This window comes from Pithys albifrons, chromosome 1 (genome assembly GCF_047495875.1).
Source record: "Pithys albifrons albifrons isolate INPA30051 chromosome 1, PitAlb_v1, whole genome shotgun sequence".
Classification (NCBI taxonomy): Eukaryota; Metazoa; Chordata; class Aves; order Passeriformes; family Thamnophilidae; genus Pithys; species Pithys albifrons.
Genome location: NC_092458.1, coordinates 64439682 through 64462594, shown reverse-complemented (window position 1 = coordinate 64462594; position 22913 = coordinate 64439682). Strand labels below are relative to the sequence as shown.

Here is a 22913-nt window from a genome sequence, read left to right as displayed (position 1 = left end):
ATGAATGTGGCTGACACATCTGGCAAGGACAGCATGACATGGCCATGCTAAATGCCCATGGGATCATGAGTAGGTCATACTGTTTTCTGTCTGGCAACGTCTGTGTTCTCTCCCCAGCATTTTCACATCACTGTTGAGCTGGAGCAGCAGTATATGTTTTCATGCTCTCTTACCTTATTTTCAGACTTCAGCAGTCTTCTGGATATTTATTTCAATATTTTCATCTCCCAGTCATCTCAGCGTGTTCTGCCTGTGCTGCTGCCTAACAACTACCTGCTGTTTCAAAGAGCAACAACTCTTAAGCATGTAAAGATCCTCCAAAGGTGATACTGAGTCTGCAGTGTAAATCCATCAAGCAGAGGTATGCCCTGCTGGTGACTCCTGCAAGGTGTTGTAAAGAGGATGGATGCTCAGAAATTCAACATTATAAAGACTGCACACACCAGGAGCTGAAAAATCAGTGCTGTTCAGGTTAAGACCATCTTTTTGCCCCGGCATTACTGCAGGTGGGTGGGAGGGAGTGATTGGAATGAGAGCACATGAAATACTGTAATTTTTTTTCAAGAAAAGATGGACTTAGGCAGCTGACCATTTCTGCCATACAGAGAATTGGAGAAAAGTGGTTCCTCTCAATCTAAATTTTAATACTGAGCTTTTCCTGAATGGTGGGACATACAGGTTTATCCCCTCCTAGATGGCTTCTCATAGCTGACTCTCTGCTCAGCACCCTGTTTTCTGAGACTCTGCTTCTTTCAATAATTGAGAGAGTTGGAGAGATACAGGCATATGTCCCAGTTACAGCTAGAATAATTTTCTTCTTAGTATTTGGTAAGGTGCTGTGTTTTGGATTCAGTATGAGAATAATGTTGATAACACAGTGATGTTTTGGTTGTTGCTAAGTAGTGTTTACCCTAAGTCAAGAACTTTTCAGTTTCCCATGCTCTGTCAGTGAAAAGCTGCACAAAAAGCTGAGAGGGAACATGGCCAGGACAGCTGACCTGAACTGGCCAAAGGGATATTCTATACCATAGAATGACATGACCAGTATATAAACTGGAGGAGCTGGCTGGGGGGAACAATTGCTGTTTACAGATGGGCTGGGCATTGGTCAGTAGGTGATGAACAATTGTATTGTGCATCACTTGTTTCTCTTGGGATTTATTTCTTTTTTATCCCCTTACTACTAATTATTAATACATTTTGCTTTATTTCAATTATTAAACTATTCTCAACACTTTTCCTGATTTACCTTTCTCTGATTCTCCTCCCCATCCCTTCAGTTTGGGGGCTAGGACCAGGGTGAGTGGCTGCTTTGGTACTTAGTTGCTGGCTGGGGTTAAACCATAGCACCCATCACAAGAAACATACAATCCATCTGTAATGTGTATGACAAACTACAGGAATCACTATCCTGCTGTTGCATCTTTTTCTTTCTTGTAGTGGCTTGATGGATTTGAGATGGCTGACAACTGATCACATGAGCCCAGCATTCAGCATTCCAGCTCCACGGTCACTCTTATGAACCTAGATTTAAATTACTGACATAGATGCAGAAACATGGTTGAATTCTGTGAGAGTGAGGAGTCTAAACTGTTGAGGACTTGAATTTATCTTTCTCAGCCTGGAGTTGATGATCCTTGTGGGTCCCTTCCAACCCAGGATATTCTAAGAATCTGTGAATCCAGCTTTCCTAGTAGGCTTCTTTGGAAAATATAATCTTTGCCATGAAGTTCATGTACACTACAGGTTTAGTAGAATGGACAACAATATAGTTTTGAGCATGCAATCATCATGGAAGTCCTGTATCAGAACAGTTTAGTTTATAGCAGGTTTCAATAAAGAATGCAAAGGCTTAAATGTAGCATTTCTTGAGCCAATGGATGAAATAAGAGCATAAAGAAATGTGATTCTTTACTGTATGCAAATTTATTAAACTCTGCAGTTATGTATTTACATCTAATGACTGATACCAACAGATGAGGTAAAAATATGAGGTATTGATATGAGTATAACATTTAAAAATGCAATTATCATAATGTATTCTCAATGGTAATGTAACAATACAAAATACTGTGGTAGCTGAATGCTAGACATGGCATAATGTGCATTTTAAAGAAATCTTATTTCAACGATACATGGCTTAGAGATGTCAGAAGCACATGGCAGAGCTTCTGCAAGAGTAGGAAAACAACCCTACCTTGCTAATGGTGGCAGGTGGCACAGGGCCCCTTCCAGCTGAGCAATGACTTGTCAGACAGGATAAAACCACTGTCCCAGTTTTCCCTTCTTTTCCTTAAGAAATGATGAACTGCCAGACAACTGCCATTCCCAGGGCTAGAAATTCTGCGTCCATTAATACTGAGGCACTATTGTATTTATTTATGCAAACCAATGTAGCAGAAGTACTCTAATCGCTCCTGGTGTGGAAAACAGCTGGCATGAAATCTGCTACTGTGGCCACAGACTTCTGGGGGAGGGGGTGCTGCTTTTTGGAATGGCAGCTCCACTGGAACCAGGGGACTGGCCCTGCCCTACCAGCTCAGGAGCCCACAGCCTGCTCGTGCGAAGGGCTGAACCTGGGCAGTGGTGGTGCCCTGCAGCCAGTGGGTGACTGTCAGACCTCAACATGGCCACATAAGGGCATGGGTGCTCCCCTGTCTGCAGGACTTAAAACCATGCAATAGTTGCACATTGCAACTATTGTTGACCATAAACTCAAGGCAGGAGCTCCCAGGGGACCAGCCTCCCTGATCCTAGGAGTTACACAATAGAACAGGGGTGAGACAGCTCATGGGGGAAAATGACAGAGACTTTTTGTCCTGCTGTTCCACAGGGACACCCTGGAGCACTGCGGGTCACCCTGTCTACCCTGAGCTGCCACTGGTGTGCTTCCTCGGATTGCAGGGCTGTCCCTCAAAAGCACAGCCCTTAAGTGTGTGCATGATGGCACATGGGACCATGCTCTAACAGCTGTCACCACACATGGTCCACCCCAGAGCCCCCATACCTGGGGCAGATTCCAAGCACTGGCTTTGAAGAGATCTCCCAGTTTACAGAATCAGAGCACAAAGCTGTAGCTTCATTTAGGAAACGTATCCCACTGAATTGACCTCATACTAAATCTTCCTGGATTTTGTTGGAAGAGCTGAGTTAAAACACTGGCTATGAATGACTCAGCTGGTTTACGCAGCAATAAATAAAGTCAAAGTGAACAAATGCAATTACTGAAGAACAGTATTAACAGGCTTGTACATTCTTATTGAAGCACAGATGCAGTAACATTTTTGGTCTCAGGTTAGTTAAAAACAAAATGGAACCCTGCCTCAAATTTAACATTGGCAAATTATTATTATTATTACTTTTAAAGCATTATTCCATTGGCAAAATAATAGGGCCCTGAAAATGAAATTATGTAATAGACATAAATGGCTCCTACTCCTCATAGTCAGGGCTAATCCTGCTTCTACCAATGCCTACAGAGGTGGGATCACGCAGATCAGTGCAACATAAGATGAAAATGTTTGCTGTTACTATAAAAGCAATCTTTTCAATCATAGTCTACATTTAGTCTTTTAAATCTCCAAGATGTGTTCAAAAGCTTAAAAAAGTGTAGTTATTTGTATAGTAAGAACATATTAAAAGCGATGGTATTCATCTGCACGTCTTTGTGGAATGCCTGCTTTGGAGTTTCTTAATAATTAGCCATCTCTATGAGAGAACAAAGAGCAACGCAGAAACATTCAGAACCTAGAAAAATGCTTAAAAAAAGAAAGATTTACAGCTTAATAACTTACTGGTCTGATCTCAGACACCTCAGTAGACACAGCGTTATCTTGTACTGCCTGAGAATGAACAGTTACTTTGAACACTGCACATAGTGAGGTTCTCTGGTGACAGAGATACCATTAATTAAGGCAACAGGTAAATTTTTAACATCTTGTACTAACAGACACAACTCTGCAGCTGAACATAAATGGCCTTCAAAATGTCTGTCTGGGATGCGTTTCCATGTATTTTATTTGGTGAAACTGATTCACTCCTTGTTATTTTTAAATATACTATAATCTCCTCCTTCCTTAGTTGTTTTAATTCTTCCTACATCTATTTCTATGTACCTTCTCATAGCACACACAAACACAAGACACTTTTGAGAACAGGCATGTGTTATCACACAAATTATGCCTGGTAGCTCTGTGATAACAGCAAACACAGCTTATATAGCAGTGACACACTAAGAAACAAGTGACAGATTCACTTAAGGTCCAACTGATGCAAGTGATTTTCACTGAGTTATATACAAAATAATTAATTTATACATATACATATATATAGATAGAATATAGATATATACATACTGTACATGATTTATTTACAATTAAAATATGCTTCTCAGAAGCGTTTAAATACCAGAGTTATGTAACACACAAGTAATCGCAATAATCTGTTTTTAAAGTAATAAAAGCTCTCTGATCAATAATCTAATACAGAGGGGATGTAGGGGAGGGGGAAAGGTGAAGTCTTCAGAATAAAAGAACTTTCCTATAAAATTCCTGTTTCAGCTTTTTATAAACCCAGGTCTGGTCAGATTTCTGCAGCTTAAATAAGACCTTTCCTTTCAGTATCCCTGTTCCCTGCCAGACCCTGATTTACGCTCATATGGTCCCAGGAACATTTCCTCAGATTTTTGTTTCTGGTCCCTCGGCAATCAGAGGTTGAAATGAGTTTCTGATCCTGGCAACTTCTGCTGCACATAGATGTCCAAAACCTTTGTTGTACCACTCTGGGGAATGGCCTCTAAAGAAATGGAAAGAAAATTACTGAGAAACTCAAATACTCAAGAAATATGCCCCACAGAAACAGACTTGCCACACTTCCAGCTCCCCACTGCCCACAGTGGTAGTGGAGACTTCAAATACTTGTTATTGTAAGTGTACTCTTTTCCCTTGCAGTTATCAAATGAGCAGATTTTATTTCCAAGATCACTTCATAACAGTGGTAGGCACTGAGAGGAGAAAAGACTGCAGGAAGACTCCAAAGCAGCAAAGCTCCCCTGACCATGCTCTCTGTTCCAAACATCTCCCCTCTCTGAACTTGAGGCTTTTGTCCTACTGAATGGACGTCTCCTTTTTGCAGTGGGATACTTACTTCAGGTCAATCCTGCAGATGTGGGTCAGCCTGGCTTTTCCTGAGCCACATGGCTCTATCAAGTACTGAGAGTCTATCACGATGGCTCGCACAGCTCCCATAAGAGGAGCCTCTTCGTGCTCCACAGAGATTGCAACCAGCATGCACATCCCCTTTGGTAAATCTGTCCTCCACGTCCTGCAGCAACATATTCAAGATGGAATCCTTTTAGCAATGGAACTTTTGGGCACACAAGTAAGAACCAGAATAAGTTACAGTTTGCTTGTCTGCCTCTCTTTGTTGCCTGCTTGCAATGCCAATGGAGTGTCCTAGGAGTCCCTGAAGGAGTTTCATGTTCCCCAGTGGGTAGTCTGACTATGATGTGGAATGGCAACCCATCTACATTGCTACAGACTCCAGGTAGAGAAGTTTTGCTTCTCCATGGGAGCATTTTGTAACCATCATGGATTACAGGGCAAGATAGAGCTTTTTTGCAGAAGAACTTTGCTTTAGAAAGGAGCTAAGAGTGAGGATAAGCCAGCTGGCAAAGGCTAAAACTGTACATTCCATCCATGCAGACCTACATAACAAGTTTCAGTACAGCAGAAATCCTCACTACTCCCCACACTGACTTCTGAAACTCCCAGGAAATGTTTGAAGTGCATCTGAATTAAAACCAAAATGTCCTTTCATTTTTTTTCCCTCTCAAAAGTTTCTAGCCTGAGACAGGGATTATGCTTCCTTGGGAAGTGTCATGGTTTAGCAGGTAAGATGCTTTCAAGGACTGCTGAAGTTTGGACTTCAGCAGATAATTTTAACATTCTGCACTTTCCTTGTATGAAACTGAGCTGTTATTCAAGACACTGTACGAAGATACTGGCCAGAAGGCTTTATGTGGGTCTGTGCATTAATAAAACTCATGAGCTATGCTGGCAGATGAACCACAAGGAGAACAGAAAATCACACCTGAGATACACAAGTGCCGAACCATCTCCTATGAGTGCTTGCACAGTGCTTGGATGTGCCCATATCATTTTGCTAACTACACAGTACTGACTTGGGCCATTTGTGGAGTGGAAAATTCTGTATCCCTGAGGTTGCAGAAGAATTATGATTCCTATTCCCAGCTACAGGGATTTAGGCCAGTTTCAGTAGTTGACTAAATACTTTACAGTAGTAAAACCAGGCATGGCACCCAACTCACCAAAATGCTGTGATACTTAATCAACATTAAACACTTGTGGATTGTATCATGAAAAGCAATGCCTGTGCAGGGCAGCTGAGAACTGTGTTAGAGCCCAGGCATATGAAACATTTCTCCTCTTCTCTTACCCTTAGAGCCTTCTCTAGGGGGCCTAATCTCTTTGTTATGACTGTCAAATTGAAAAAAAAAAGAGAACAACTAAGTTGATCCTTTCATAGCCAAAATTTTGATCGAGAATGAGAAAATTGCTGTCCGTTAAAATATATTTATTCATGTCCCCAGAGATGTATTATAATTTCACTGTTCACTTCCCACCAATCGTAAGGTATCAAATTGACTGTGATATCACTGGCTAACCTTGCTCTAGCATTAGTGATATGAATCAAAAGAGATAAACAACAGAATCTGAAAGATCTGCCTGATGGCTGTTTTCAGCCTTTCAAAACACACCAGGATTCATTTTTATGATATGTATTTCAGTCCTCAGGGGTCATTCTGCCTGGGTTAGTGAAAAGAATGAGAACTTGATGGCAAGATTTTTCTTTAACTGATGTGACTGCACAGCAGGTCTTTAAAGAACATAAACCACCATGAAACCTAATAGTGAACTAAGTGACAAATAAGAGGACCAAATTATGGTCATCAAAACCTCCCTGCCGCTTCCAGACAATCTTCTTGGTGCCTTGCAGAGGGCCAAATTTATCACTGGCTGAAGTTAATAATATTATATAAGAAGATTATTTATGAAATAATGATAGATATATAATTACAGAAAAAATAGAATATATAATTAATTATAAAATAATTAATTTACCCCAGTATACTGTGGGAAGGCAAAGGAAATAGAGTAATGGGAGCACTGGTGTTTTAACATTATAAAGAACTTACAAAAAACAATTTTTAAATCTTCCCCTAAGAGTTCCAATAATTCTTCCTTTATACCAACAATATCTGCATGACATCATTCTCTAAGAAACTACTAAAGCTGATAAAAGGGATGTACTTTTGTAATTATATTTTATTGGACTCATCTTTTTCCTTCAGTCTTTCTTCCCTCTAATACAATTGTGACTCACTAGACTACTTCCTTTGTCAAAACTTCTTTGTATTTCTTTGGCACATCATTTCAGTCACAGGAAGCAGAGACCAAGAATGGGAATGCACAAAATCATTCTGAAATAAATAACTGTAGGACTGACCCTGTAAGTGAAATATGTCAGCAGCTTCACAATAGCTCCTAGCAAGCAAAGGCCAGGATTTCACAGGCAGAAGATGCATAAGAGGATTTTTTTTACTGTTCTGTACAGGCATATAGACAATGTCAGAACTGGGATTGAATGTGGAATATTGATTCACAGCTATATATTCATTTGAGAGATGTCATCCCCTGAAAGGCAGAATATATGTTGACTTCCTCTTTCTGCTCATTTCCACACTAGGATTTTAATGGATCAGCATTTCTTGGTTTACAAAGACTCCAAGTGAAAATCTAAGATAACAACCTATATAGACACTGTACGAACAGCCTTAGCTTAAAAGCACCACTATCTTCTCCACTAAACATTTAGTTCTTTAAACATCAAACATTCCCCAGAGAACAGCAAAAGCAGTGTAAAAAACAATTGTGTTCTATTTGCACTGTTTTGACAACAAACAGAGCTAAGAGAGAACAGCAGCTATTACCAGACATCTGTTCTACAGAAGAAATGATATTTATGACCTCAGGAATATGTGCTGCTCAAATTACATCAGAGAAAAGGTCAGCATGCTCTAGGTGCATGATTCTAATTCTGCTGAGAAATCAGCACTGCTGCCCAGAAGCAGAGTTCTTGGAGCACAATTATACAGATGCAAAGACTGAGATAAGTCCAGATTTCCTTGATGTGCTGCAGGAAGTAAAGGTACCAGAGAATCTCCCTTAGCTTACCTTAGAACGACAAAGTCTCTGACAGGATGAGGAGCCATGCTGTTCAAAACATACTGATAAACTTCTGTCTGCTTGTCCAGGCTCTCCACCACCTTCCACTGCAGGAAGTCCTCATCCCACAGGTGACGTTCTCTCAGCACTCGGTTCAGGACAACTGATGGGGGGGCTTCAACTTCAACTGAGGCTTTCCAAAGCCTTAGTGGGTTCCCATCCCCAACCTGGAGTAAAGTAACCAAGAACAACACCCCCCATGATTTAAATGCTTATGTTCAGCTGATGATAACTGAGGACAAAATCTCAATGTGTGTGTCTGACTTCAGCTTCCCAACATTCATATTTCCCTGCTAATCATTACTATTATTGCAATTGCTAATGCTTTACTGCATATAAACATATATCCATACTAGTCCTGGGTGGAAAACTGCTCTCACAACAGTAGATATCTGGACTAGTTCCCACAGTGCCAGTGTGACAGACACTTTTTAAGCCCCAAGCATCCAAGGTATAATGAAGAATATGTGTGTGCAGAAGAAAAAACACGTGAGAGACCGAAACCCTGGGCTGAAACAAAGCAACTGCCTCGGGCAATTTGATACACTACCTGAGCATCCATTAACCCTCCTGGTTAATTGGTGGAAGAGCAGAAGATAGGCTGATTCAGACATGTGCCAGGTACACAAATGTTTGGTCCTCCAAATAGCTGCAAGGGAGGTACTGGGAAAATGCCTTTCGAATTGCACAGACTGCTTGCTAACTCTTCCTTGCTCACAGATCCTGTTTCTTGAAACACCTCAACAGCATGGAATAAGGGAGCAGAAAGTGCTGGGCTATGCACAAGGTGAATATCCTTGATTCTACACATACAGCTTTTCTGCATGGTCTTAGGGGTCATATTTCAGGCAGTAAACAAGTTAACTGTAATCACTGGATCTTGCAAGCCCAGCTTTTCTAACCCCTCCCTACCCTGGCATCCTCACATACCACTGTCAGTGTTCCAGAAACCTCTAGTACCTCCCACAGACCCAGGACTGTTTCCCCAGAAGCCCACCTTCCACCCCTCCCACCTTAAATTATTTCACGTTGTTACAATTCTTTCTCACCAAGCTGTCAGTTCCGCAGTTCCCTGACCCCAGAGCAGCAGAGACTCCCAGTTCCCTCTGTAGTTTCACACGCTCTTGACCTCAGACCTATACATGCCTCTATTCACTCCCATCTTCCCCATCCTGCTCCCACCTGAGCCCTGTTATTCCCTCCCCAATCTCCCGCAGTCCCTCCCTGGGAGGGTCACTCACAGAAGCTGGCTACAAACCAGAGTAAGTGCAGTTTCTTTGCCCTGACAGAGGGGTTGAACTTTCACAAATAGGGGTAATGCTGCCTCCTGCCCCCTTACCATCCAGATCCTCCCAGTGCCCTTCCCTTGCTTAACTGGTGTCACTCCTAATCCATCCCCACCTCTCACTAGCTGCTGCTGGTTTGGAGACTTCTGTTTTGCCATTGCACTTCCAGGAGCCCTAAACTCCACTGTCTGTGGGGGACCTGCAGCACCCTCCTCCTGGCTGCAGTGGTCTGGCTTTCCCTGCAGAACTGATGGAGCCTGGAACAAATTCAGAAATTCCCATAAAAGCTGCAGTATCAAAAATCCATTGGTACCAAGGACAAGAGAATCAGAGATAAATCTGGCCATATGGCTGTCCTGGCTAATAAAGCACTGGACAGCCTGAAAAGGTTTTGTAATATCTATGTTCTGGTTCTGTTCTCCAAAGTGTGGCAAACATCAGGAGGTGCTCAGAAACTTTGCATATCCTCCAGTCAAAGAGCTTACTCAGGTGATGATCTCTATTCTTTAATGTTTCAGCTTGCTCTCTGGTTTTGTTGTTTGCTGCACCACTTGCTTATCTGTTTTGGAGACCTAAGCTTGTTTTTGTGCCTTTTCCTAGAATCTCGTACTTGAATCACTATTATATTACATTTTTAACTTCTTTTAGTAGTCTTTATTAAAAAAAAACAAGCGTGCCTTGCCAGAAAGAAGGGTATTTATTTAGCCATGCAACATGTCCAAAGCTAGGCTGTATTTGCTTTGGTTTCTTTACTGCTTCTTCCACATCTCCCCAGATTACCTTTTTGTAGGCGAGTTCCGTGTTCTCTATACTCGAACATGTGACCCATCCTTTGAATTTCTCTTTTGCTTCTTTCTGGAGATTCTGCATGAGATTTTCCAGGTACATCTGATAGTTCCCTCCTTCCTCATCCACTTGTTTCCCAAGCTCGTCCAGGGTGGGAGAATGCACTTCTGCATCAACATAGGAGTTTCGGGACTGTGTGACCATCTCATGTGGGACCTGTGCCACAGAAGGGAGGGAAAACACACAGGGGAAACCTCCTGCTGAGAACATTTCCTTAAGGCAATGTGTTTCTAGGCTGATGGACCATTCAGCAGTCAATTTCAATGAGCCTATGATCTGTAAAATGTATACCTAATTCTGTCTTTATGCAAGATGAAAAATCAAAGTAGTCTAATGAAACAGTCCATGGCTCACAACAGCACTTGTCATGCAGAACCCTATTAAGCTGATCAACTAGATGTCAATACACCTGTGTTACTCCTTTAGCCCTCAGAAGCACTGCCTTGTGCTTCTGGGATAGTGAGATACGAGCATTTTCTCTCTTCCAGCTGCAGTGTAAGTAGATGCAGAAATGACTGCATCTCCCTACGTGATTTTAACTTTATTGCATGACACAGAGAAATAAAGTGTATGAACTCTTCTTTTTGAGATGAATAAGTTTTAACTGAGGTGTTCAAAACATTGTAATAAAATGAAATTTTAAACCAAATTTTGATTTAAATTAGACTAAAATTTCATAATTCGGTGATTTGAGTTGAAAACTGTCACAGAACAATTACCCTCCATCATTTGAATACTAGAAGGAAACAGCTATAAAGAAATCAGATAAATAAACTTTAGATGCAGCAAGTTTACAAATAAATGAGACACCATCAATCTCTGAGATAATACAAGACTGAAAATATAAGCATAAGCATAAATACTTCAAAGGATGCTGCATTATGTGGCCATGAATAATGCTGTTTGAGTCTCTCACTCACCTCAAAAAGTTTGTTGCATTCCATTATCATGTGAGCAAGTCCCTGAGTAGCTGCCAGGTTTTCACTGAGGTCCTTCTGATCTGGCTTCCCTGTTGCATATTTTTTCTGTATTACTCTGTAATTGAATTCAGTGTCTCAGGTAAAAAGAGCTGAATCTTTTTAATAAGAAAGCAAACAGCAGCAGGATGTTCCGAACACCAAAGAGGAAAACCTATCTTTAGTTTTTATTTATCACAAGGACTGCTCAGACTTTGGGCCTTTTTAAAAGGAAAAATGTTTACCTAAAATATTGTTGAGCTAAAGGTAAAAGCAGGAAAGGTTATGCATATCCTGCATTATGTGTTGCACATTTTGAAATGAATTTTTAACAGACATGCTGTAAAGTGGTTTACATTGTTGCTGCTTTAAGCACTTGCTCAGACACTCGTTATACATGTACATTACCAGGAATCTCAATGTATTCTGGACCAGATGGATGAAAAAAAAATCAGGAGGGACCACTAATGTTTAACCAGGTCTTTGTTGTGTTTAGTCTACACTCACCATGTTACATGGCATTTTAATGTGTCCTGAAATAAACTTAGTTTCCCAAATGGCAGAATGTAGTAAGAAAATTGAAAGTGAAAAAACACTTACTGAAAATCTACATATTAAAATTCTTCAAAACATGGTCAGTCTTTGACTTCAACCACAGCAAAATACAGCCCTTTTCCTTCCCAGAAATCAACATTACTCACGCAAAACTCTCTATTGCCCCACTGAAAATTTTGCATGGAAAGCAGGTGCTGCATATTCTCAACAGCCAGCCAGAAATGCCTGATGGGCCTGTGAAAACAAGTGTGCTTTTGGCTCTGCAGCATGGGTTTTCCCCTCTCGCTGAAGCCGTGCCCTGTTTAATGTGTACTGGAAAGCAGATGCCTTGGAAAGGTATCCTGCATACCACTGAAAGCATCACTCTGTATGAAGGATATGACTATTTATAGTGCTGAGAAGAAACGAACCTTGGTGAGCTTTCTTTCTTCACTATATTGAGATGGAAGAGGGAGGGAGCCAGACAAACAGCTATGTTCATGGGAGTCATCTGATTCTCCTCCACAGACGTGACGTCGCTCAGGAAGCACAGCAGGGTCTGCAGAACCTCCCGGTTCTCGTCAGCCATCAGCATGATGGCAGCCTGCACCGCCTGCAGCCGCTGCTCCTTGGGCACGTCTGAGGAAAAGCAAGTGATGTTGAGGGGAGTCAGTTGCAGGATCAGAAGGGAGCCGCAAAGATAGGGTCAGCACAGACATTCACACTCCTCCTAAGTGTTCAAAAAACATGTTGATGTGGTGCTTAGTGGTGTACCTGTCAGTTTTAGGTTAAAGGCTTGACTTGATGCTCTTAGAGGTCTTTCCCAACCTGAATAATTCCATGATTCTATGATAATGGCTTTGTGAAGAGGCAGATGACAGGGGACAAAGGGAAAGAGACCAGCTGGCTTCTGGAGAGCCATGGTTTTTGCTCCTCAATCAAGCACAGCTTGCCACACCAGTGTATGACATTTCTCTATTTGAAAGGCTGCTCCCAAGAAAGAGGCTGAACTTCATTTGAAGTTTATGAAGGGAGGGTAGTCTTCAGTAACCATATTTTTCAAGTTTCTTCCATCCCCTGGGAAGATAGTTCAAATGTCTTAGGGAAGCTTCAGGAAAACACATCTGTGTCCTAAACTTTAAAAGTTTTTAATGAAAGAAGTAATGGATATGCTTAAATAGCACCTCAGACAGATTAATTTCTAAAACAACCTTAAGTTTTCTCATTGTGGACTTCAAGCCCTCCTCTGGGCATTACATATGCTCTATATAATCAAACGGAAGAAGAACAAAAACAGATTTACACTAGAGGGAACAGCAGCTTCTAAGATTTGACTGTTAGCCTTGTACAAGCACTTTATTTTAAAACCTTTCAGACGTGAACAACAAAATGAACACAGCCCAATGCTTCTAAAGTTTCTAGAAACAGCTAGGCCAGATCTTTCCGAGAAGTCAGAGAAGCCTTTGCTAAATCCATGCAACATGTCTTTGCTTCCCACATTGCACTCTTGTAATCCCTCCCTTCCCATTTACTGTTGCTCTGATGGATCTGGTACGTAAAGAAGACCAACCAGCCCTTCAAATCATAGGTAAACATTCGGTAACAGAGTTTTAGGGAAATGGAGAAAGTTTCATCAATGCTATGCCAAGTAAGACTATTACACTAATCATCTCATCCCCAATCCTCTGTGTTACAGCAATTCAAGTCATTCTGGATATATGCAGAAAGGTCTTGGATACGTGAAACATATCTTTAGTGAGTTTCAGAAAATCAAAAATCTCCTGCCAATACACTAAGAGAGGAAAAATCCTTCCTGACTTCACATTAACAATTTGTTGAACAGAATGAAGGGTAAGAAAAACTCCCAGCTACAGATTAATTTAATTGCAGACATTATGAAATACAATTGGTATCCCAGCAATTTTCAACATTTTTCTTTCTGTGAAGAGTTTTGTCAGTACTGTCTAAAACAGAAAAATGAATTTGTTGTTGGTCACATGGAAAGAAACCCCACTGTTACTCATTCGTAATGCAAACCTGTTCTCCAGTGACCACAGAGACCATCTTTTCCTATTCCTACTTTAGTTTAAACCGACCCATCCTCAAGTCTTTGTGAAATCCTTTAAACTACTGGTGCAGTTCAAGAAAATCTTTCCTAGCACACTTTTTTCCCTCTGACCAGTGTACAGAAAAGTTCTTCAGACTTCCCACTGCAGTACCACTCACTCATTACAGAGTCAGCCCATGCTTCTTTTTACATTTTTTATTGGCTGGTATCAATATTTCACCATTCAGACTCATGGCTGTTGTGAATCCTAACACCATGCTCCTGCCTTGGAAAAAGGGAGTCCTTCTGCCTACAGACCGACTTATGCTGATGACACTGGGATCTGCCATGTCTCTCTTCCATTGGCAAGAAGGCAGTCTCTCCTGTGCCAAGACAGGACATCCCCAGTTTGCACCAAGCAATAGTTTAAAGGTGATGTGTTTCCAAGGACATTTAGTCCTTCTAGTGGATAATCTTCTCCTTGGCCACTTCACTATGGAAACGATTGTGACTGCCATTTTATTAGCAGCCAGAATTCCTGTTGCTTTTCTGAACGAGCTTATTAATGTGTGTGTAGGCAGACAAGACCTGCAACTTGTCAGCAGTAAAGAAGAGGGGGAAATAATGGTTGAGGGAGAGGCATTAACTGTTTCAGTTCACTGGTGCCCCGAGACATCACATATGCCCAAATCCACTAAATTTATTCACAATGATGTCTCTCTCATGCAGAATCACAGCATTCGCTACCAGCTACAGACAGTGGGATGGTAAATACATTAGTGATTATGTGCCACAGACAGATTTTTACAGTAAAGGGAAGCAACGGAAGTAACTGAGATTCTTAAGCACTGGGATTATACAGTGTTTTAAAATGTCTTTCTATTGTTTTGGCAGCTGAAATGTCTGCAAGTGGAAAGACTAGACACACTTCTCTTTAGTGCTTCCAATTATTTGACTTAGGCTGGCTGGGTAGGCTTTTCTGCATCTGCCAGAGTGCTGGCTGACTGGCCTTCACAATGGACATTGGTCAGGAAAAACCTCTAATTCCTCTGGCTTTTCAGTGTTTCCCTCATTGTTTATTTCTCCCTCAGTCTGGAGTGGAGTCACACAGTCATTTCCTGTTCTACAGGGATTTTCATCATTCTGATGCATTTGAGTCTCAGATTTTGCTCAAGATTGCTTATGCTGGAATGAAAAGAAGAAATCCTCTAGTTTCTTTCTTTCTTTCTCTATGAGTTCTTTACATAGAACTGATGATCTACATGAAGGCAGCTTGTTTTTTGCATATACATGTTATTGACTATAATGCAAAAGCAGATAGTTAAAAGTCACAGCAAAGAAGGGGACCGCACAGTCACATGTTCTCATTGTCAAGTACCACTTCTCGACGCCCAAAAGTCTCACTTATATTGAGATATCTGAAAGAAATGGGCCTATATTTTAAAGAAATCTGACAAAAATATGAGTCTTTATGCTTTTTATGTCCACAGCAGCTTGTACTTTTGGCTTGTTTCTGATTGTGAGGATGGTATTTTCAAATCATCTTAATATTTGGAGGTTGTCTTTCCATTAAATTTGACACTGAAACCTTTAGGTGGTTATTAAAATCACTTAGTGAAAGACTTTGAGGGAAGAGAGGTTTTTTTACATATCTCAAAAGGTCAGCAGAAGGAATTGTACTCAGTGTTAACATACCAAAATTATTTACAGTATATTACTATATATTATATACTATTTTCTAATTGTTTATAGTAATTGAAATACATCAACTTACATTGATAGATGTGCAGAAAAGTTTCTCCTAGTTTACTTGTGAGGAGGGGTTCTGGCAAGTCCCTGAAGAATTGCTTCACCATGTCTGCCACATCGTACGCGGACTGGTCCTCATAGCTGACGTTTTCTGGGGAGCTCTCATTCATCTGACGCAGGGCCTGGATTCGGGATTTCACTCCAGATTTTCGGAACAGACCCACCTAAAAAAGAAAATGCTACTTATATATAATGTATTTATATGGAAATCTATTGTGGGGGACTTTGATCATGACCAAAGCTTGGGTTGCTTATTTTACTATTGGCAAGAATAAGAGAAACGTGCAAATGTGATGGTTGTGAGTTGCCCCAGGTCTTGCAGGCAAGCACATGCTCTCACAGCAGGATTGGAAGGGTTAATAGCACTGCTGCTCTCTGTCCCATTCTAGAGGGAGAGCAGAGTGCATATGGTTTCCCCACTGCCTGAAGAGTTTAAGCAAGATGCTCAGCTGATATAAATCAGTGTGGCTTGCTTGGCTTGGATGACTGTCTGTTGATTTACTCCAGCTGAGAATCTGGTTCCTCATGTTTATTTGGGTATGTATTTCGAAGACTAACAAAAAATATTTTGCTTAGCTAAGTAATAAATTCTGTGGCAAAAGATTAGTACATCCTGGTATAGCTTTAAAATCAAGACCAAATCTCTTTTTTCCCCTTCCTGCATTCTGCTTTCAAGAGTTCTCCCAAATCCCACTGAAAAGTGCCCTTTGAAAGTGGGGGCCACAGAGGGATTACTTTCGCAGTGTCACTAAGATAAAAAAAATCTAAGATACATTTTTATCTGTTTGCTTTCTATTTGAAAGGAAATGGTAATTCTTCAAATGATGCCTTCAAGGCAGTGCTGCCCTTTCTTGTCCTTCTTGCCAGTAGAATTCCCCCAGGGCAAATTCCTGAGCCTAAACCACATTATTTATTCCCAAGTCAGTTTACAGTGTTACATTTGGGAAGTGCTAACACTGTTTCCCTTCAGTTTTGCAGGGGAAAAGGTGAAATATTGAGAAAGATCTATGGAAAAGGCACATTTCAGGCTTGGAATTATATACTCCTGTTCCTCTGTGACAGCTGTCTCACTGGTGATCAGTGCAGCTTCCTGCATGGCATAGTCCACCAACAAACTTGTACAGGCAAGGAAATAATGCCTTCTGGCCTTCTTCCCCTTACTTCCAAGTAAGAAGCACCACAGAGTTCATGCGGGACGGGACCCTCCTCTGCCTAGAACACCTCCTATGCTCAATTGTATGGTGTTCAGGACTTCTGTTAACTCACACATAAATGACACTAATTACTTAAATCACACAATCTGCAGCTCTTTGAGGGGGTATCTTTATTTATATGGAGACAAACTGGTACACCAGAGTGGCTGTGAGGAAGCTCTTCTGTGTCTTCTTATTGATGAATCTAGTATTGCTTGTGAGCTACATTTATGTATAGGAAGTAGAGACCTGGAGTGTGCCCTGTGTACTGTATTTATGATCACAAGTAAAGCTCTGCTCTTGTTTCTGACAAGAGAATACAAGAAAGAGCATCCAGCTCTTTTCATCTATTTTTTCCTTTCCTTTTCCCTTCTTTTTAAATCTCTTTTCCTCTTAGAAAGTCTTCTGAAGATACAGAAGGACACTTGCTAATTCTGTCAAAAAAAAAAGTCTTGGCCTGTAGTAGATAATTGTGAGAGCAGAGGCTCAGTTCTCTGCTTCTGATGGAAACTGTCCTTGCTGGTAAAAAGAACATTTAAAAACTTCCAGCTAAGTCTGATTTGAGAGGTCAAATGTCAAATCTCATCATACGGTCTCCTGTTGCACACTATTCTGCTACTTTAGACCTCTGATTTTGTTTAATTATATTTATCAAAATTCCTATTTCTTTTTTTTTCCATGGAAAAAATAATAACTTATCAAAATAGGGCAGTTCTTCATTTTGTAGAAAAAGATGTTTTAGGCTGTTCTGCAATATTACAGACTTGTTCTGTAAATATAATGGAACTATAAATCCAGAGGTTGTACTGGCCCAAGCTGGCTCACTATCCTCATGCTGTGGATCATCGACCCTGCAAGTAGCCCTATGATGCATGACAGAAATACAGATCCAGTTGAAAAAGGCAAAGCAGTTTGTGTTTTACAAGCTGGAACTGAATAACAAATCCTACAAATGATGGTCAGGCTCCTCATACCATCTTAGGCATTTCAGTGACAGAAGCCAGCCCTTGCAATGATCTAGAGCAACCTCAACTTTACCAAGTGTGTGCAGTAGATGCTCTGATGCCTGTTCAGGACTCTAGACCACCTTCTGCAATGCATAGAGGAGACACATAAGCAAGATGCTGGGGGAAACTGGAGGCTGCTCAGACCTCTTTCTAGGTATTTGAGGACTTTGAATTAAATGGGAACAAAGAGTGTAACTGTAAAGAGAGAAGCTGAATTGCCTGGAGAGTTTTGGCCTAGAAAGGATTTTGGTGAAAAGGTATTTTAAATGGTCCTGATCTGTACTTCTCCTCCTTCTTCTATTGAATATTTTATCAATTTCACTCTGAGTGGAAATGTAAGCTGACTTGAAATGGCCCTTCAAGTAGCTCTGATGCTTCTCAGCAAGTAAACCTTCTCTCTTGGAAAAGATATTTGTAAAGATATTTGAGACTTCCCAGCTTTTGACTACCTCACGTCTCTCAAGACCTTTTCCTTTCTGTTTGGTTTTACACCCCCTTTAACATTCTCTGCCATTTATCTCCTCTCTTCTCTTTCTTACTATTGCTCTGCTTCTTAGCTGACAAGCCCTGTTCTTACTTGGGCAAGTGTCTCCTCCTCCAATCTCATCACTGATTCCAGGCTTGCTGCATCACTTTTCTTCCTACACTGGGTTTCCCAGCTCAGTACACAAACTCAGACAAACATCATGGCAAACAGGCATGGTACTTATTGAATATGTTGTTTTTACCAGTCTCTAGGCATCTTTCCCTTCCACCCCCTATTAATATCTTTCTGACAAGCTATTAGTCCCACCTCTCAGCTCTTGTACTACAGAACTCATCTCACCTCACTTCTGACACCTTGGAGATGTCAATGTTTGACCATCACAGGATCTCTTTACAGAGAGAGGTAATAGGAAGGACATGTGTCTTTCCCACTGGCTGCAAAGAAAAATGGTTGTGATTCCCAGCAACACCATTTAATTTTTGGATTTCAGTTTCGGAGAAGGTGACTGTCACCCAACAAAAAAACTCCAAACAAACCTGAACAGCAACAAGAATGGTGATCAGAAAACGCAAAGATTCAGAACAGACTATTTTCACCCTTTTCATGTGCTCAGACCTAGAAAAGCAGAAAAGCTTGCTGAGTAAAATGCTAGTTGCTCCTTTTGAACTTACAACTATCTAAAAGCAGTTATGGAAGAGCTCATATGACATGAGGTCAGTAAGAGTAGAGGACTGAACATAATCAGCCTGGGAGTTTCTCCCAGTTCTATGTTCATAAAAATACATATCCTCATCCTTAGGGGAAGAAGAGTAAAGATATGATTAGTATGTCCCTGCTCTGTAATTACAAGGAATAAAATAATCTGAAATACTTTGAGCATGAGGGTGTCCCAGCTGGCTTGTTGTAGCTAAGAACACTATAAAAGGCAATGTACTACCATAATGGCTTTGGCATTGAACCCCTGCTGACCTAACTATCTGGATATATCTGACTCTGTCAACAGAATACTTGGAATATTTTGCTGAGTTTGCTCTCTATTCTCGGACTTTTCTTTCTTTGCTAAGTAAATAAAACCTTTTGTACCATATCTTGTGAAATGGTGAATGCAGTTAACCCTCACTGGCAACAGCCAACCGTAAGCAGAACAGTTACAGGTAGAAGCTGAGAGTCCTGATCTTCCCAGGTCTGATTCAATAGACATGAAGATCTCATATCATTCTTTGAAGTAGATTATGGTATACAAATCAGTAGAACTGTTGTAGCTATAAGAATTCAAGAGATTAGCTGGATATAAGTCTCAAAATGGCAAATCATTAGTATTGGAACCAAGTATCAAAGCACCAGAGATTTGGGCCCAGCATGAGATATGATAATCTTCAAATAATCCTGGTACTAAATACAAAAAGGCTCACCATTGCTTGCTTAAAGTGGCTTTACAGAAAAAAATCAACCAATTCCATGGAGAGAAGTTCATACCTGATCTAGACAGTTGCTCCGTAAGTAGCGAAGTGCTTGTTGTATGCTCTGGGGAAGAGGTTGTCCTGTTCTCTGGACATGAACTATCAGAGGCACACCAAAGACATGCTTGTCCTTGTAGTCAGGGACTTTCATTCTCTTCATGAACTTTGGCACAGACCTGAAAATTAACATGAGCAGGCTGCATGAAAATATCAGGGTATATACACTGTCTGTCTGAGTAACGCCAGTGACACAAATTGGTAGCTTGGGCCTCTTTTATAAAGATAGTGAAATAATGTTTAATGCACAATACAGGGACACTTTACAATCTCTATAATCCATGAATTTCTTGTCAGCTTCAATAAGTGGATGGCCTCTGTCTCTAAGATAGAGCATAACAAACTGTTCTAACAAAAACCTCTTACTACACAGTTGCTGCCATCCAGCTGAAGCTAATGTGGTTTAAAGCATTCTTCAGGGACTCAAAGAAATGGCACAGCAAACTATAGTGGAGAGGGTGTCTGACAGAAAAGGAGGTTCAGTCCTCTAACAGGCTGGATGACTGACTATACTATCAGTTACATGAGTTCATATTTCTATTGACTAACAATTTACAGTAAAAAATGAAAGTAGAAAATCCCTATGTGTCAGATTCATCACTTGTGTTTTATGATTTATTTTAGTCTAGTAACTTAACTAAAGCTGATGAGCTTGCTTTCTTCAAAAAATGATGATGAAAACAAGAATAAACTGGATTCTCTTTGTGGGAGGCATGACTGCCATGGAGTTAAAATAAAAAGGATGAATATGACCAGAATGTGACTAAGATTTTTCTCATCTGTGAGGGAAGGAGATAAAACTCAGATTAAATTACCTACTGAAGAAGTACATCATATAACTTTACAGCTATTTACAGTCCCACTCTTATAAATTCTTAGCGACTGATTATACAAACTGAAGAAATATTTCTCAGGATGAAAATCTTGTACAAACAGCAGGCTCTAGAATTTGCTGTATTCTAGTCTGCTTATTTGAAGTTGGTGAAGGTGAGATTCATTTCAGTACAGACATTGTCAGCTAGCCACAGGAAGCTGCACCAAAGAACAGTGAAATGGGGTTTAATCTTACTGAATTTTAGTTCTCTAACAGATTTAGAATGACTTATCATTCTGGACTACCTCTATAACCACCCTAGGGAAAGACACCCCTAGGGGATGACTCAAACCATCAGCCTTGGGTATAATGAGGTGCTTTGGAGTTGCTTGTCTTTTTCCTCTGACCACAAACAGCTGACCCAACATTCTCAGATTATATTTATAACAGATTATTATTAACATATTTATAAGGGCTGATGTTAGTGAGGTGAATCTCAGACCTATTTTATCATTTCTAAAGGAAAACTTGTCTTATCTAGCTCAGAGATGGGATTTTGATGAGGTGCTTTGAACATGAAAGTCATAACTGGACTTGGTGTCTCAGTGTATTAGGGAATGTTTCTGTTATCCTTTTGATTAATTCTCAGGTACTTATAAATTTTTATCTATGCCCATTTCCATTTCTGGTAACCTCTGTCTGTGGAGCCCAACAGGGTTTGTATGCCATTAAACATGCAGGTTTCTGTAGCCAGTTGCTACAGAAGAAGCCCCATTGTGAGCATTCACATCCATTTGCCCTTGACTCCACTCCCTGAGTGACCAGGTAGCTGTTACAGCTGGCAGGGTTGAAAGCTTCCTCTAACACAGGTCCTTGACTAAAGTTTGCATCATTTGATCTGTAGAGAAAAGTCCCACAACTGTTCTAACCCTTCTTTTAAAGCACAAACAAAGCAATATCAAACATATAAAGAAGCAGCAGCTGTTTCTTTTCGAATCACAAAATGAATTCTGGGTAAGACTTACTGTAAACTTTTCCTACTTTTTAATCACCCTCTCCTACTCCTGTTTGTTTTTCTGGAATTGGAGTGTTGTTAGAAAGACCAGGGTTGTGTCTCTGTTAGAGAACAGGAATGAAGTCAGATTTCCAGGTTCTATTTCTGACTTTGCCAGTGAGTCATTAGGCAGCAATGGATTAAAAGGAACAGTTTCAAATCCTACAGTTGTTCCTTCTAATTGCATTTACTTACTATGAGAGCAACAGAATTAGGAGATACTATTTTCTTCTAAAAATGGCTGTTTTTCCAGTTATCAGTGGTACTCACCAGGTCCAACCATGTTTGTTTGACATGGAGTACTTTTCCATGATGGCAGTAAGACGAAGCAAAGAGAATTTTTGCAGTAGATTCATTTGGGCTGCTGACTGATTGCTGATGTGAAGTGATGCAATTGAGTGGTTCAGGCGATGAGAGATTTGGAAACTATGCCATCGTAACCGCCTTTAGCAAAAGAAACAGTAGAAAAGTCAGACAACTGCTTTGATTTTTCAGAAAAGATGGTATACTGTGAGATAGGGCTGGGCAATATATAAAACATATACAAACATACATGCAGATGTTATGGCTTGTGGTGTGTCAACTGAAATAAAGTGTACTTTGGAGATAAATAAAATAAAACAATTTACTCAATCTCTTTAATTTTGCAAATGCTTGAGTCTTGTTTTTTTAATATTAGATTCACGAGTGGGTGGGGGTCCTATCCACGTACTCGGGGAAACAGTGCTGCCTGCTATGCCCTTTAGCCCACACACTTCCAACAGGATGTGGGAGATCCAGATTCAAACATTCCCTGTCTGACTCAGAACGGGGATATGATGCCTAGTCCCATATGTCCCAGGGGACCAACCTGACCACCAAGCTATTTAGAGATGAGATTCTCCAAACATCTCTGTTATTAAATACTGCAGGATTTTTTAGAAAAAGGATTGAACCCTGTGTCTCCTTAGCAAGGGCTGTAATCACCGAGCTATTGAGCCACTCACATCATCTTCTTACTCCAATGCACTTTCTCTATATTCTGGATTAATCAGAAAAAAACCAGTTTCATTTTCTT

The 22913-nt window shown here is 40.5% G+C and overlaps 1 protein-coding gene across 6 annotated transcripts in view; it reads right to left on the bottom strand.

Moving 5' to 3' along the window:
• Window positions 1-1902: 1902 nt before the first annotated feature.
• Window positions 1903-22913, bottom strand: part of STARD13 (StAR related lipid transfer domain containing 13) — a 291483-nt gene continuing 270472 nt past the window's right edge. For all 6 annotated transcript variants that reach the window (XM_071552804.1, XM_071552824.1, XM_071552814.1 and 3 more), the window contains 9 exons: window positions 22127-22300; window positions 19948-20107; window positions 15750-15948; window positions 12360-12567; window positions 11359-11473; window positions 10373-10594; window positions 8256-8473; window positions 5146-5322; window positions 1903-4794 (listed from right to left, as the gene is read on the bottom strand). In XM_071552804.1, coding sequence (XP_071408905.1) covers window positions 4677-4794; window positions 5146-5322; window positions 8256-8473; window positions 10373-10594; window positions 11359-11473; window positions 12360-12567; window positions 15750-15948; window positions 19948-20107; window positions 22127-22300 — 1591 coding nt within the window. In that variant the 3' untranslated portion in view covers window positions 1903-4676. The remainder of the gene's footprint in view (window positions 4795-5145; window positions 5323-8255; window positions 8474-10372; window positions 10595-11358; window positions 11474-12359; window positions 12568-15749; window positions 15949-19947; window positions 20108-22126; window positions 22301-22913) is intronic.